Source organism: Sorex fumeus, unplaced genomic scaffold (assembly GCF_029834395.1).
Source record: "Sorex fumeus unplaced genomic scaffold, SorFum_2.1 ptg000209l, whole genome shotgun sequence".
Lineage (NCBI taxonomy): Eukaryota > Metazoa > Chordata > Mammalia > Eulipotyphla > Soricidae > Sorex > Sorex fumeus.
Window position 1 is genome coordinate 21,063 of NW_026606266.1, and position 14,324 is coordinate 35,386.

The 14,324-nt window shown below is 53.1% G+C and overlaps 1 protein-coding gene and 1 pseudogene across 1 annotated transcript in view; both read right to left on the minus strand.

Annotated features, from left to right (window-relative positions):
- Positions 1-2,193: 2,193 nt before the first annotated feature.
- LOC130017688 (uncharacterized) lies at positions 2,194-2,287 on the minus strand (annotated as a pseudogene).
- Positions 2,288-6,004: 3,717 nt separating this feature from the next.
- The window catches only part of FMO2 (flavin containing dimethylaniline monoxygenase 2), a 34,273-nt gene continuing 25,953 nt past the window's right edge, over positions 6,005-14,324 (minus strand). Inside the window, exons 8-10 of the mRNA XM_056108420.1 lie at positions 12,330-12,685; positions 9,494-9,566; positions 6,005-8,513 (exon numbers count right to left, since the gene is read on the minus strand). Of these exons, the coding sequence (XP_055964395.1) occupies positions 8,162-8,513; positions 9,494-9,566; positions 12,330-12,685 (781 nt within the window). The 3' untranslated portion in view covers positions 6,005-8,161. The remainder of the gene's footprint in view (positions 8,514-9,493; positions 9,567-12,329; positions 12,686-14,324) is intronic.

The window sequence follows — 14,324 nt, forward strand, 5'->3', positions numbered from 1 at the left end:
CTCTGAGCTTAGGGCTCACTCCTGACTCTGTGCTCAGGGCTGACTCCTTGCTCTGCATTCAGGGATCACTCCTGGTTATGCTCAGGGCTGACTCCTGGCTCTGCTGTGCTCAGGGTTACTCCCGACTCTGTGTTTGGGGGTGACTCCCGGCTCTGTGCTCAGGGCTGACTCTAAGTTCTATGCTCAGGGATCCCTCCTGGTTCTGTGCTCAGGCTTAACTCCTGGCTCTGAACTTAGGGCTCACTCCTGACTCTGTGCTCAGGGCTGACTCCTGGCTCTGGGCTCAGGGATCACTCCTGGTTATGCTCAGGGCTGACTCCCGGCTCTGTGCTCAGGGCTCACTCCTGGTTATGCTCAGGGCTGACTCCTGGCTCTGCTGTGCTCAGGGTTACTCCCGACTCTGTGTTTGGGGCTGACTCCCGGCTCTGTGCTCAGGGCTCACTCCTGTTATGCTCAGGGCTGACTCCCGGCTCTGTGCTCAGGGATCACTCCTGTTATGCTCAGGGCTGACTCCTGGCTCTGTGCTCAGGGCTCACTCGTGGTGGTGCTCGGGGACCCTATGTGATGCTGGGGATTGAACCTGGGTTGGCGGGGCCATGAGTCCTGTCAGGATGGCCTTTGTTTTCTTCCACAGCCTTGAGGGCACTCAGGGACAGCACCCTGCCAGACACCATCTAAGCTTCTCATTCAGTGGGAGGCTGAGCCCCGTGACTCCCACGTGGGCCAGGAAAAACCCAGCAGGAGCAAAGGCCAAGGCCCTGGGGCAGGGGCAGATCATCGTCACGGTCAGCTGCCAATGAAGCCCCAGGTGTGGCCAACAGCGTGGGCACACTCAGGAGAGGGGTGCCTGCAAGAAAAGGCGATTTCAGGGTGCAGAGAGGAAGGAAGAGAACAGGAGCCCAGGCTGTCTGGGGCTTCGAGGAAGCTGATTTGAGACTCTCTACCTCCTGCTCGCTACCACCTTCTCCACCCTGTAAGGTCTTGGGGGGCACTGATGTTTCAAAGGAAGGGGGCAGTCCAGTGGCGTTGCGTTGCGTTTCTTTTTTTTTTTCTTGTTGGGTCCCACCCGGCGATGCTCAGGGCTGACTTCTGGCTCTGCACTCAGGAATCACTCCTGGGGGTGCTCGGGGGACCCTATGGGATGCTGGGAATCGAACCCGGGTCGGCTGCATGCAAAGAAAACGCCCTCCCTGCTGTGCTATTGCTCCAGCACTACATTTTTTTTTAAAAAAGGCTTATTTATTTACTGCTTTTAAAATTCTTTTTGGGTCACACCTGACAGTGCTCAGAGGCTCCTCCCGGCTCTGCACTCAGGAATCACTCCTGGCGGTGCTCAGGGGACCATATGGGATGCCGGGGATTGAACCTGGGTTGGCCGCATGCAAGGCAAATGCCCTCCCCGCTGTGCTGTCATTCTGGCCCTTAGTTAATCAATTAGTTAATTAATCTATTTTTGCTTTTTGGGTCATACCCGGTGATGCTCAGGGCTGACTCCTGGCTCTGCACTCAGGAATCAACCCTGGCAGGACTCGGGGGGACCCTATGGGATGCTGGAAATCGAACTCGGGTTGGCCGCATGCCAGGCCAACACCCTCCCCGCTGTGCTGTCGTTCAGGCCCCTCCAGTTGCATTTGTTTTGTTTTGGTTTTTTTTTGGGTCACACCCAGCGATGCATAGGGGTTACTCCTGGCTCTGCACTCAGGAATTGCCCCTGGCAGTGCTCAGGGGACCATATGGGATGCTGGGAATCGAACCCAGGTACCCGGGTCAGCTGTGTGCAAGGCAAACGGCCTACTCGCTGTGCTATTGCTCCCAGACCCTCCAGTTGCATTTTTGACCTGTTGGGTGTGGACGCAACAAAGGGGAAACCGGGAACGTGGATGAAGGGAGAGAGAGGCTGGTAGCTGGTCAAAGGGGCACAGAAGGGTGCCCCCTGTTCTCCTGCCCCCGTGTGTTTTTCACAGCAGTAGGGCATTTGCCTTGCGCGCAGCCAGCCCGGCCGAGCCGGGTTCGATTCCTCCACCCCTCTTGGAGAGCCTGGCAAGCTACCCAGAGTATTCGATACGCCAAACACAGTAACAAGAAGTCTCACAATGGAGACGTTACTGGGCCCGCTCAAGCAAATCGATGAACAACGGGTGGACGGTGATTTCTTTATTTATTTATTTTGCTTCTTGGGTCACACCCGGCGAAAAAAATATGGAACGAATTTGCGTGTCATCCTTGCGGAGGGGCCATGCTAATCTCTGTATCGTTCCAATTTTATATGTGCTGCTGAAGCAAGCACTTCTGCCCTCATTTTGTCTCGTCCAGACACATCACCTCATCACCCCCAGCTCTATGGGACTGAACTCGGTAGAATCTGTCTCCTTTGGCCTCGTTCTACTGATCAGCCAGAAAGTGGAGGACCCCAGGGGGTTGGGGGGGTTCTGGTTTGGCCTCTTGGCATGGGACGTGTCCCTGATGAAGGTGGAATTTTCCTTGCTGTTGAACTCCTAAGTTCTTTTATTTTTTTTTTCTTTTTGGGTCAGCCCCAGTGACACTCAGGGGTTACTCCTGGCTCATGCACTCAGGAATTACTCGTGACCATGCATCAGGGGAGCAGATGGGATGCCGGGGATCGAACCCGGGTCGGCCACATGCAAGGCGGACGCCCTCTCCGCTGTGCTATCGCTCCAGTCTGTGTTCCTAAGTTCTTGACTGCTTAAAAGCTTGCTCTTAGAAGCTTGCTGAGAGGAGGCTTCGTCTCCCGATCCTGGCGTTTCACTTAGCAAGTGTCTGTCTTTCTCTTGAAGAATCCCTGGTGCGTGTTGGGCAGTGGGCAGAGAACAGAGGAAAACACCCGTGGACAGAGGGGGAGCGTTAAAAGGCCCGTGAGATCCCCTTCTGCATGGGAGCATTGCAGGGAGAGGCTTGGGGTGTCGTTGGGTTGCACCCAACGTCCTCTCCAGAAAGAAAGCTAACGTTGTGACCAGCAGCCCCGAGGTTGACCAGAGATGCCGACGAATATTTGGTCCTGGTGGTGCTTGGGGGACCCCATGAGATGCCGGGGATTGAACCCGGGTCGGCCGCGAGCCAGGCCAACGCCCTCCCTGCTATGCTATGGTGGAGACCCTGAGAAATATGTTTTTCTTTTCTTTTCTTTTCTTCTTCTTTTTTTTTTTTTTTTTGCTTTTTGGATCATACCTGGCGATGCACAGGGGTTACTCCCGGTGGTGCTCAGGGGACCATATGGGACGCTGGGAATCGAACCCGGATCGGCCACGTGCAAGGCAAATGCCCTACCTGCTGTGCTATCTCTTCAGCCCTGAGAAATGTGTTTTTCAGGCAGCCTGTGGCCCCTAGCGGGGAACTGACTGGCCTGCGGGGGGCTGTCCTGGAGAGTGTCCAACTCTAGGCTGCCTGGAGGCAGAAGTCCCACGGCGGAAGATCCCAGGACATCACCACTGACTGTGTTGTTTGTTTCCACGATGTTCTCAGGGCACCCATTTTCTCCTGAAGCTGCTCCCATTCCAGCCCCACCAGCCACCATCCTTTTGGGGCTGGACTAAGCCATCAGGGTGAGCCCAGGTAGACTGCACCGCACATGGGCAGGAACAAGGGACCCATGAAAATGGGCGAGATTTCTGTGTGTGTCCTGACTGGTTTGGATGAGGCTAAACATATTTTCCTTTCTTTTTTTTTTGCTTTTTGGGTCACACCTGGCTATGCTCAGGGCTTCCTCCTGGTTCTGCACTCAAGGAATCACTCCTGGCGGTGCTCGGGGGGACCCTATGGGATGCTGGGAATCAAACTTGGCTGGGCCGCGTGCAAGGCCAACGCCCTCCCCGCTGTGCTATGGCTCCAGCCCCAACATCTTTTTCTTTAAGCTGCCTTCAGTAAGTAATTTTATAAATTTCAGTCAGTCTTCCTCTTCTCAGACATCCTAGGTGCTTACTTAGCCTGTGTGTTTTCAGTATGCAGACCCTAGAGTCTGTGCCCAATCCTTGGAAACAGAGCCTCTGAAATAGGGCCCTGCTCGCAAGCTGCTCACACTCCATCACTCCATCAACCTCAAGGAGATCAACCTGAGGCCGCAGATATCCCAGGTGCTTCCCAGAGATGAAGGCAGGTGCGTGTTTGTCAGTGTGCAGATCATTACAACATGCCAGTCGACCGAAGGCTTACATGGTAGACTGGAAACACCTGTAAAGGCGATTAGAGGCCGCCCCAAAAGCCTATGTCCCTCTCGGAGAGCCTGGCAAGCTACTGAGAGTATCCTGCCCGCACGGCAGAGCCTGGCAAGCTCCCCATGGCATACTCGAAATGCCAAAAATAGTAACAACGACAGTCCTCATTCCCCTGGCCCTGAAAGAGCCCCCAATACGCCATCGGGTTACAGTAGCATGCCACAGGGACGAATGGAGACGTTACTGGGGCCTGCTTGAGAAAATCAATGAACAACAGGATGACCAGTGATACAGTGATACAGTGAGGCAGATCTTAGGTACATAGCCTGTTTTTATTTTTATTTATTTATTTACTTATTTTTGCTTTTTGAGTGGCAGAGTCTCCTGCCCCCGCGCCTGGCTGTCCTCACCGGGGCCCCTTGGAGGGGAGCGGGTTGAGTTTCCCTCCCCACCTCGACCAGGGCTCCGGCAGCTGAAGACCTCCAGAACCAGACACCACCATGGTGAGACCACTCTTTGCACACATGAAGGTACCGGCAGAGGAACAAGGCCATGCGGGTCCTGGGACTGAGATCTCCAAGCCTACTCGGATCGGGGCTGAGCATCCTCCACCCAGATCCTCCAAATTCCAGTAGGCGGGGGTCATACCAACCAACTGACCCCCTGGCACCATGTAATCCCATCAACAGCCAAGACTCAGAGACTATAAAACCCAGCTCACAGAACCGCACGTCGCAAATGCAGCTGCGCGACATCTTATTATCTCATTCTTGCTTTGGACAACCTGGCAGGCTACCGAATGTAACATGCCCACACGGCAGAGTCTGGCAAACTCCCCGTGGCGTACCCAATATGCCAAATACCAGTAACAATGATGGGTCTCATTCTCCTAACTCTGAAAGAGCCTTGAATATGGCACTTTAAAAAAAAAAATCTCAGGGCTAGGACGAAGGAGACATTACTGGGGCCTGCTCGAGGCAATCGACGAACAACAGGATGGTCGTGATCGTGTCGTGATCGCTTTTTGAGTCACACCCAGCAATGCTCAGGGATTACTCCTCGTGGTGCTTGGGGGACCATATGGGATGCCGGGGATTGAACTGGGGTTGGCCGTGTGCAAGGCAAATGCCCTCCCCACTGTGCTATCACTCCAGCGTGCCCTGTTTGTTTTCAGTCTACAGAAAAGCTTTCGGTTTTGCATGTTCTTCCGTAACTTCTTTGTTGATGACCTCACTCTATTGAGCCCTTTAGAGATGTGTACAGTAGGCTGGCGATAAAAGGAGATCTCAGGATGCTCTACCTTGGTCAACAGGGTCTGAGCGAACCCGGACCCTCTGCGAAATATAATTTCTCTCATGTTCCTTGTCTCAGCACTGCTGACTGAATGAATATTCACGCAACAGCATCCCACAGTCCTTTCTCAGCTCATGTCACTGTAGAGATAGGACAAGAAGTAAACTGGATTCCAGGCCTCGATTCCAGAAGGAAGTCATGCAAAAACAGGCAACACCAAGGCACGTGGACACAGACGTGTGTGAGAGCAGCAATGGCAAATATTTTCCATGTAGATTGGGAGAGTTGGTATTTTTTGGGGGGCTTGAGGGGGATCACACCCGGCAATGCTTAGGGCTGACTCCTGGCTCTGCACTCAGGAATCACTCCTGGTGATGCTCAGGGGACCCTAGGATGCTGGGGATCAAACCCTGGTCGGTCGCGTGCCAGGCAAATGCCCTACCTACTATGCTATTGCTCCAGCCCCCAGTTGGTAGTTCAAACTCTACACCCATACCCCTCTGTCAGTAGTTGGAAGTTATCACAAACAATGGGAGAAAGGATAGGGCTATTTCCGGTAAACCTTTATTGACAAAAAAATGGATGGGGGAGGGGCGGGTTCACCCCCCCCTTCTAAAGGCTTGATAAATGCTATTCTTATTTCTAGAATACTCTGCAAATAACTGTTAAGAATTAGCAAAGGAATCGTTTTTCCATTAAGAGCTAAGAACCTACCACCTGCAAAGGAACGAATGTTACAAATCAAAATCTATGAAAAGTGTTATTTCCGTGGGTTTTAGGGAGAAAAAAAAAGTTTCTGTTGACAGACTGTTAGCACATTGGCCTAGATCTCAAAGGGAAGAAATTCAGGCTAAAGTGAAGAAATCGTCACAGAAAGCGTTTGGAGGCCACAGAAGAGAAATTTGTCTAAGACTTTAACCTCTGACCTTTCCCCTCTCTTTGAAGATGTTGGTTTGAGCGCAGAGCAGGCAGAGAACCCCTGTATGAATATTTCATAATCAGATGTTTTTTTCCGTTCCATTGCTTCATGTCTGTTGATGTGAAATGGTTCGAGTCTTTTTAAACTTCGGTCCCAAGAAAATGACCCTGACAGACTCATTTTACTTACTTGACTCTGTCAGAGTTCTTTCCTTGATCCAGGGTTGATTCTTGCTTTTCTTATCTGTCAGGACTTTCCTAAAGACCAAAGCTCACTCCTTCTGACGCTTCTGGTCTGCCTGGAAAATATCATTTTCTCCCCCAGCGCTTGTGTTTTGCAACATGTCGGCAATGATTTCAAACATCTCGTCAAAGCGTCACTCATTCTAAAACGCCTTCAAACACCTCCTCGCTCTACTGAAATGCCAACCAAACAGAAAGGCAAATAATCAGACTATCGCTGCAAGAAGAATGTTCTTTCCTAGGTAGCAGTACTTCCAAGGAGCGTACATATGATTACAAATCAAAGAAACCAAGAGGAACTACCTGACCAGTGCTGGGCGCCTTCATATACTGTGTGCAGTTACAATGTCCCATGTGCTAAGTACTGAGTGTGTGTGTGTGTGTGTGTGTGTGTGTGTGTACAGCTATTATGACACATTCATTTAAAAATTTTTTTTCTTTTTGGGTCACACCTGGCTCTGCACTCAGGGATCGCTCCTGGCGGTGCTTGGGGGACCCTATGGGATGCTGGGACTCGAACCCGGGTGATCCGCATGCAAGGCGAACACCTTACCCACTGTACTATGGCTCCAGCCGCTCATTTTAGATTTTTAAAAAAAAAATTTTTGTGGACACACCTGGTGTCCACACACCTTTTTATTTTTAAGGTTTTTGATTTGGGGGCCGTACCTAGTGGTTCTCAGGGGATACTCCCAGCTCAGTGCTTGAGGTCGGTCCTAGTAGTGCGTGGGGGACCACAGGCCAGAGATTGAACCCAGCCCAGGGTTCCCAACTACAAAGATCGCTCTCAGCCCTCGGATCCGTTTCCAGGCCAAATTTTCTTTAATTCTTTCTTTCTTTCCTTTTTTTAAAAAACATTTAATTTATTTATTGCCTTTTGGGGTCACACCTGGCGACACTCAGGGCTGACTGCTGGCTCTGCACTCAGAAATCACTCCTGCCAGTGCTCGGGGGACCCTACGGGATGCCGGGAATCGAACCTAGGCTGGCCACATGCAAGGCAAACACCCACATCGCTGTGCTATCACTCCAGCCCCAAGCCCCAATTTTCACTATGCAGCTGCGTTCCAGCCATGAGAAGACCCAGGGGCCATTGGCCGGGCTTTGGGCTGGATACCCCAAGGAACGAGGAACGTGACGGGAGCTGATTGTTCTGGGAACCCGATGCACCTCAGCCTTGGACGATTCCCCAGGAAGCAAACGCGTGAGCAGGGTGACAACGGAGAACTTTGTGACCAAACAAAGGCAGGAGCAGGGATGGCTTCAATATTTACCCACCAGAAGCTTTTTCCATTCTTTGAAACCACCACTCTGCTTTCTTGTCTGGACAACCATCCGGGTGGCGCTGGGTCAGGCCAGGGGGGATTCTGGGACGGGATGGTGGTACCCCGCTGGCCCCTAGCACACTCCCCACGCCCTCACTCCATCCCTCCTTCCTCTCCACTCCACAAGACAACCCCCGCACCGTCAATTTTTTTTAACGTCTTTTTTTTTCCCCCCTGGAGAGCTGTGGGCATCGAAAGCCGTCCACCCACCCGCTAGGACCACTCCAGCTGAAAGCACAAAGCTAGCCCCAGGGCCAGCAACGCCAGCACTTTGAACAGGCCAGCGAGGGGGTCGCGGGCGGCGGGCTTCAAGACGCGGGTCTTCAGAGGTTTCAGCAACCGTTGTTGCTGCGTGAGGATGGCCTCCCGGGCCCCTGCCCACTGGCCCGGCCCCGCCAGGCGGTACTGGTAGGAATTGCAGGGTCCGAAGTAGAGCTTCAGAGCCAGCCACGGGTCTGTCCACAGTAGTCCCAGGATGTCCGGCCTAGCCCCGATCTCCACGGCCAGCTCGTCCAAGTAGTCGATGTAATTGGTCTGTAGGATCTGACTCTGACTGTTCCCAAACCTCGGAGAAGCAAGACAGTGCGACTCATGAAAGGGTTCAGTGCCTCCCGCCCTCAGGCCCCAGGAAAAAAAAATGACTTATTTATGTTTCTCCTCACTCAGAGACTCTGATTCCATCAGTCCAGGTGGTGGTCCCCGAGTTTGCATTTTTATTTCTTTATTTTTGCTTTTTGGGGTCACACCCACCCATGCTCAGGGATTTCTCCTGGCTCTGCACTCAGGAATCACTCCTGGCGGTGCTCGAGGGACCCTATGGGATGCTGGGAATCGAACCCGGGTCGGCCGCGTGCCAGGCAAATGCCCTCCCCGCTGTGCTATCGCTCCAGCCCCGAGTTTGCATTTTTAGAAGTTGGGGCGGGGGCTCACCTGGCAGTGCTCAGGGTTTACTCTGCATTCTGGAATTACTCCTAGCAGGGGGACCATGGGGGGTGCTGGGGATCAAACCTGGGCTGGCCATATGCAAGGCAAGTACCCCCTGTACTATCTCTCCAGCCCTGACTTGGCATTTTAATTTAATTTTATTTTGGTTTTAGGGCCATACCTGGCGATGCTCAGGGGTTCCTCCTGGCTCTGCACTCAGGAATCACTCCTGGCGGTGCTCAGGGGACCATATGGGATGCCGGGGATCGAACCCGGGTCAGCCACATGCAAGGCAAACGCCCTTCCTACTGTGCTATGCCCCCAGCCTTAAGTTTGTATGTTTTTTTTTCACTTTTTGGGGGGGTCACACTCAATGATGATCAGGGGTTACTCCTCACTCTGCACTCAGGAATCACTCCTGGCAGTGCTCGGGGGACCCTATGGGATGCCCAGATCAAACTCGTGTCAGCCGCGTGCAAGGAAAATGCCCTCTCCCCGCTGTGCCATCCCCCCGGCCCCAAGTTTGCATGTTTAATGAGCAGCTAATTGGTTCTCTTGGGCAGAGTCAGTTCTTACCCCCCAGGAAGCCTCCAGAATAAGTGGGAAAGAAGACATGCTTACAAATCAATTCTTTGCTCGTTCCTCTTGATGATGTCCGTGTTCATGACACTCGCTGCGGGGAGCTCACACAGGCCTGGGAGAAGAGCGACAGCTTTGAGAAGAGGGTTTGCACCTGCCCCTCGGCCCTGTCCATCAGGGGCTTCCCACAGCCGGACGGAAGGCGACCAGAGCTGAGGCTCCCGACCTCAGAGACAGGCACTGCCCAGCGTCCTGGGGGGCCGACTCTGGCGTCGCCCTGTGAGCTGTCGGAAGGACCCCGGAGGTGATGGGATCGGCTTGGCCTTCTGGAAAGTTCGCCCCCGCTGCCGGCTTGCAGATGAGGGGCGGGCGTGGCAGTGAGACCCACCAGCAGGATGATGAAGGGAAGGGGCTGGGGCGAAGAGGCATCAGCTGAGGATAAACACGGGGCTGGAGGAAACCGACGGACACCCGGGAGATGGGAGGACCCAGGACCCCCCAGCCCGCCCCATGAGCACCCCTGTTTGTTGATGGTCAAAGGAAGGACCACACGCCCTTAATCTTATCGTGTGTGTGCACGTGCGTGTGCGTGTGTGTGCGCGCGGGTGCATGTGTGTGTGCGCGCGTGTGCGTGTGTGCATGGGTGTGTATATGCACGCGGGTGCATGTTGTGTGTGTGCGCGTATGTGCGTGCATGTGTGTGCGTGCGCGGGTGCATGTGTGCGCAGGCGTGCATGTATGTGCGTGGATGCGTGGATGCGCGTGTGCATGTGTGTTTGTGCGCGTATGTGCGTGTGTGTGCGTGCGTGTGCATGTGTGTGTGCATGGGTGTGTATGTGCACGCGGGTGCATGTTGTGTGCGTGCATGTGTGTGCGTGCGTGGGTGCATGTGTGTGCACGCGTGTGCATGTGTGTTTGTGCGTGCATGTGCGTCTGCGTGCGTGCACATGTGCATGTGTGCGCGTGCATGGATGTGTGTGCGCGCGCACGTGCATGTATGTGCGTGCATGCATGTGCATGTGTGTTTGTGCATGTATGTGCGTGCGCGTGGGCGCACATTTGCATGTGTGTGCGTGCGTGTGCATGTGTGTTTGTGCGCGTATGTGCGTGTGCGTGTGTACGTGTGCATGTGTGTGTGCATGGGTGTGTATGTGCACGCGGGTGCATGTTGTGTGTGCGCATGTGTGCGTGCATGTGTGTGCGTGCGCGTGTGCATGTGTGTTTGTATGTGCGTGTGCGTGTGTGCACATGTGCATGTGCGTGCGTGCGTGTGCATGTGTGCGCGTGCATGCGTGTGTATGTGCACGCGGGTGTATGTTGTGTGTGTGCGCGGGTGCATGTGTGTGGGTGCGTGGGTGCATGTTGTGTGTGTGCGCGGGTGCATGTTGTGTGTGTGCGCGTGTGTGCGTGCATGTGTGTGTGTGCGCGGGTGCATGTGTGTGTGCATGTGTGTACGTGCGTGTGCATGTGTGTGCGTGCATGGGTGTGTGCGCACGTGTGCATGTGTGTGTGCGCACGTGTGTGTGCGCACGCGTGTGTACCACACCCCGCTGTGTGCTGGGGGCTCCTTCTGGCTTGGTGCTCAAAGCAAGTGCTCCACTGATAAACCCCATTGCCATTCCCTGCATTTAACCTTATGCCACTTGATTTGTTTTTGTTGTTGTTGCTGTTCTTTTTTTTTTTTTTCTTTTTTGGTCACACCCAGCGATGCTCAGGGGTTCCTCCTGGCTCTGCACTCAGGAATCTCTTCTGGCAGTGCTCGGGGGACCCTATGGGATGCCGGGGATCGAACTCGGATCGGCCGCATGCAAGGCAAATGCCTTCCCCGCTGTGCTATGGCTCCAGCCCCAATCTTACGCCACTTGAAATTCTCTGCGTTGTCTACTATTTTAAGAGAACATGCGCAGATGTCACGTTGCGTCTCTGTATTTCTCTCCTGGGTCACACTCGGCCGTGCTCAGGGACTGTTCCAGGTTCTGTGCTCAGGGGTGAGCCCTGGCTGTGCTCTGGGGATTTGAACTGGGGTGGCCGGGATGCAAGGCAAACACCTGAACCCCTTTCTCTCTCTGTCCCCTCACCTCTGTATTTTTTTTCTTTTTGGGTCACGCCCGGCGATGCTCAGGGGTTCCTCCTGGCTCTGCACTCAGGAATGACTCCTGGCGGTGCTCGGGGGACCCTATGGGATGCTGGGAATCGAACCTGGGCTTGTTTGCATGCAAGACAAACACCTGACCCACTGTGCTATCGCTCCAGCCCCATCACCTCTGTATTTTTTTTTCAGCTCTGTATTTTGAATTTTGCAAAAGCTTCAGCCTCTTTTAAGAACGTTGATCTTGGGGGCTGGAGTGATAGCACAGCAGGGACGGTGTTTGCCTTGCACACCTACCCGGGTTCGATTCCCAGTATCCCATAGGGTCCCCCAAGCACCACCAGGAGTGATTCCTGAGTGCATGAGCCAGGAGTAACCCCTGTGCATAGCCAGGTGTGACCCAGAAAGCAAGCACTATAGTGGTATAGCACTGTCGACCCATTCGTTGTTCATCGATTCGCTCGAGCAGGCACCAGTAACGTCTCCATTGTGAGATTTGTTGTTACTGTTTCTGGCATTTCAAATACACCACGGAGAGCTTGCCAGGCTCTGCCGTGCGGGTGGGATGCTCTCGGTAGCTTGCCGGGCTCTCAGAGAGGGACAGAGGAATCCCCAAAAAGCAAAAAAAAAAAAACCCAAACAAACAAACAAACAAACAAAAACCAAAACTGAATGTTGATCTTGTGAGATGGACAAGGGGGCAGGGAGGGGGATGTCCACCTTGTCCTTGAGCAAACCCTGCCAAGTGTGAGCACCTTGGCCGCTGGTCCCCGCCACCCACCCACTCACCTTTAAACACCCGGGTCACCCAGCGAGCTTGGAGCTCCACCGTGGGAAAGATAGAACCCAGGGGCTGGATGAGGCCGATGCAGGCCAGGGTGGGCTTCTCCAGCTGCGGAGGGAAGATGTACTTATACAGCGACACCATCTTATTCTCCACCTTCACGAGCGACTCTTCCAGGAAGGGGAAGGAGAAGGTGTAACCCGTGGCGAACACGATCACGTCGATGGCCGCCTCCTCTGTGCCGTCCTCGAAGAGGGCCGAGGTCTCGGTGACCTCCTTCACCCTCGACTTCACCTTGACCGCGCCATAGAGCAGGCGGCTTGGGAGATCGTCGTTGAGAATCGGCTCCTTCAGGAGGTACCTGAAACACCAGAAGCCGATGATGTTTGTTTGGGGGGCCGCACCGGGCAATGGGCAGGGCTGACTCCTGGCTCTGTGCTCAGGGTTCACTCCTGGCGGTGCTCAGGGGACCCTATGGGGTCCCAGGGCTAGAACCTGCGTCAGCCACATGGAAGACGAGAGCCCTCACCACTGTGCTATCTTTTTGGCCCCTGGCATGATCTGCTTTCATGGTCATATTGCCCGTGGAATCTCTCGGATCCTAGGATCAGACTCCATTAAATTCCCACTTGCTTGAAAGCTTTCAAAGCTTATAAAAAATAAAATCAAAATTACTTAGGAATGTTTAAGGTTCCCAAACATCCCTGGGCATGGGATACCACAGGGAAGTGATTAAGTCTGATTTATCTGTTGCAAGTTTTTTTTTTTTTTTGCTTTTTGGGTCACACTCGGCGATGCACAGGGGTTACTCCAGGCTCATGCACTCAGGAGTTACTCCTGGCGGTGCTCAGGGGAACCTATGGGATGCTGGGAATCGAACCTGGGTTGGCCACGTGCAGGGCAAATGCCCTACCCACTGTGCTACTGCTCCAGCCTCCCTCTTGTATATTCAATATTCAATAATGATTTTTTTTAACCAAGAAGAAAAACTCTAAGCCACAAATGGACTCTCTTAAAACACTCCAGTCACATAACGTGTGTTGAAAGATTCCAAAGACTTTTCTTTTTTGAAAAGGAAAAAAGTCTGCTATCAACAAAAGAAAAATAAACAACCATAATGTTTATTTGCATTTCTGTGTTTGATCATGGATAACTTGAAGATCAACAGAAGCTTGTTGCTCTTCAGTGGTAAATAAGCACAGCATGTTCTAGAAGGCTGGGAAGAACTGTCCTGGCGTGCCAAAGCCAGAAAGCAGGATTATCTGCCATCCCGGAGAGCAGAGTTAGAAAGCCTGGTCACCAGACGGAGTATTGGGGGGAACATCTTCCACCGCACCCCCAAAGGAAAGCTGTGAGCTGAGTGACCACCTTAGCCCTGTTCTTTTTCTTTTCTTTTCTTTCTTTTTTTTTTTTTTCACTTTTTGGGTCATCCCCGACGATGATCAGGGGTTCCTCCTGGCTCTGCACTCAGGAATTACTCCTGGCGGTGCTCGGGGGACCCTATGGGATGCTGGGAACTGAATCTGGGTTGGCCACGTACCAGGCAAACGCCCTCCTCAATGTGTTATTGTTCCAGCCCCTTCTATTTTTTAGACCTTCATTCCCCTCCGCCTTCGTAAGAACAGTTAAGACATTTGGAACTGTTAAGGGCAAAACTGACACCATGACAGGGAGCAGAAATCAGCAAAATCAGGTAGACCTCTGGTTCAGTTCCTGGAACTAAACCAGTTTTAGGTTCCCAGAAATCAAACAATGTGTAACTCGCCAACCTGAACTCACCTGGAAAGTTCCTGGGCCCAGCAAGTGGGCTCAACCAATCAATCACAAGGCCCCCAAAATTGTCTCTCTTTTTTTTTTGGCTTTTTGGGTCACATCTGGTGATACACAGGGGTTACTCCTGGCTCATGCACTTAGGAATTATTCCTGGCAGTGCTCAGGGGACCATACAGAATACTGAGAATCAAACCCAGGTGGGCCGCGTGCAAGGCAAATGCCCAACC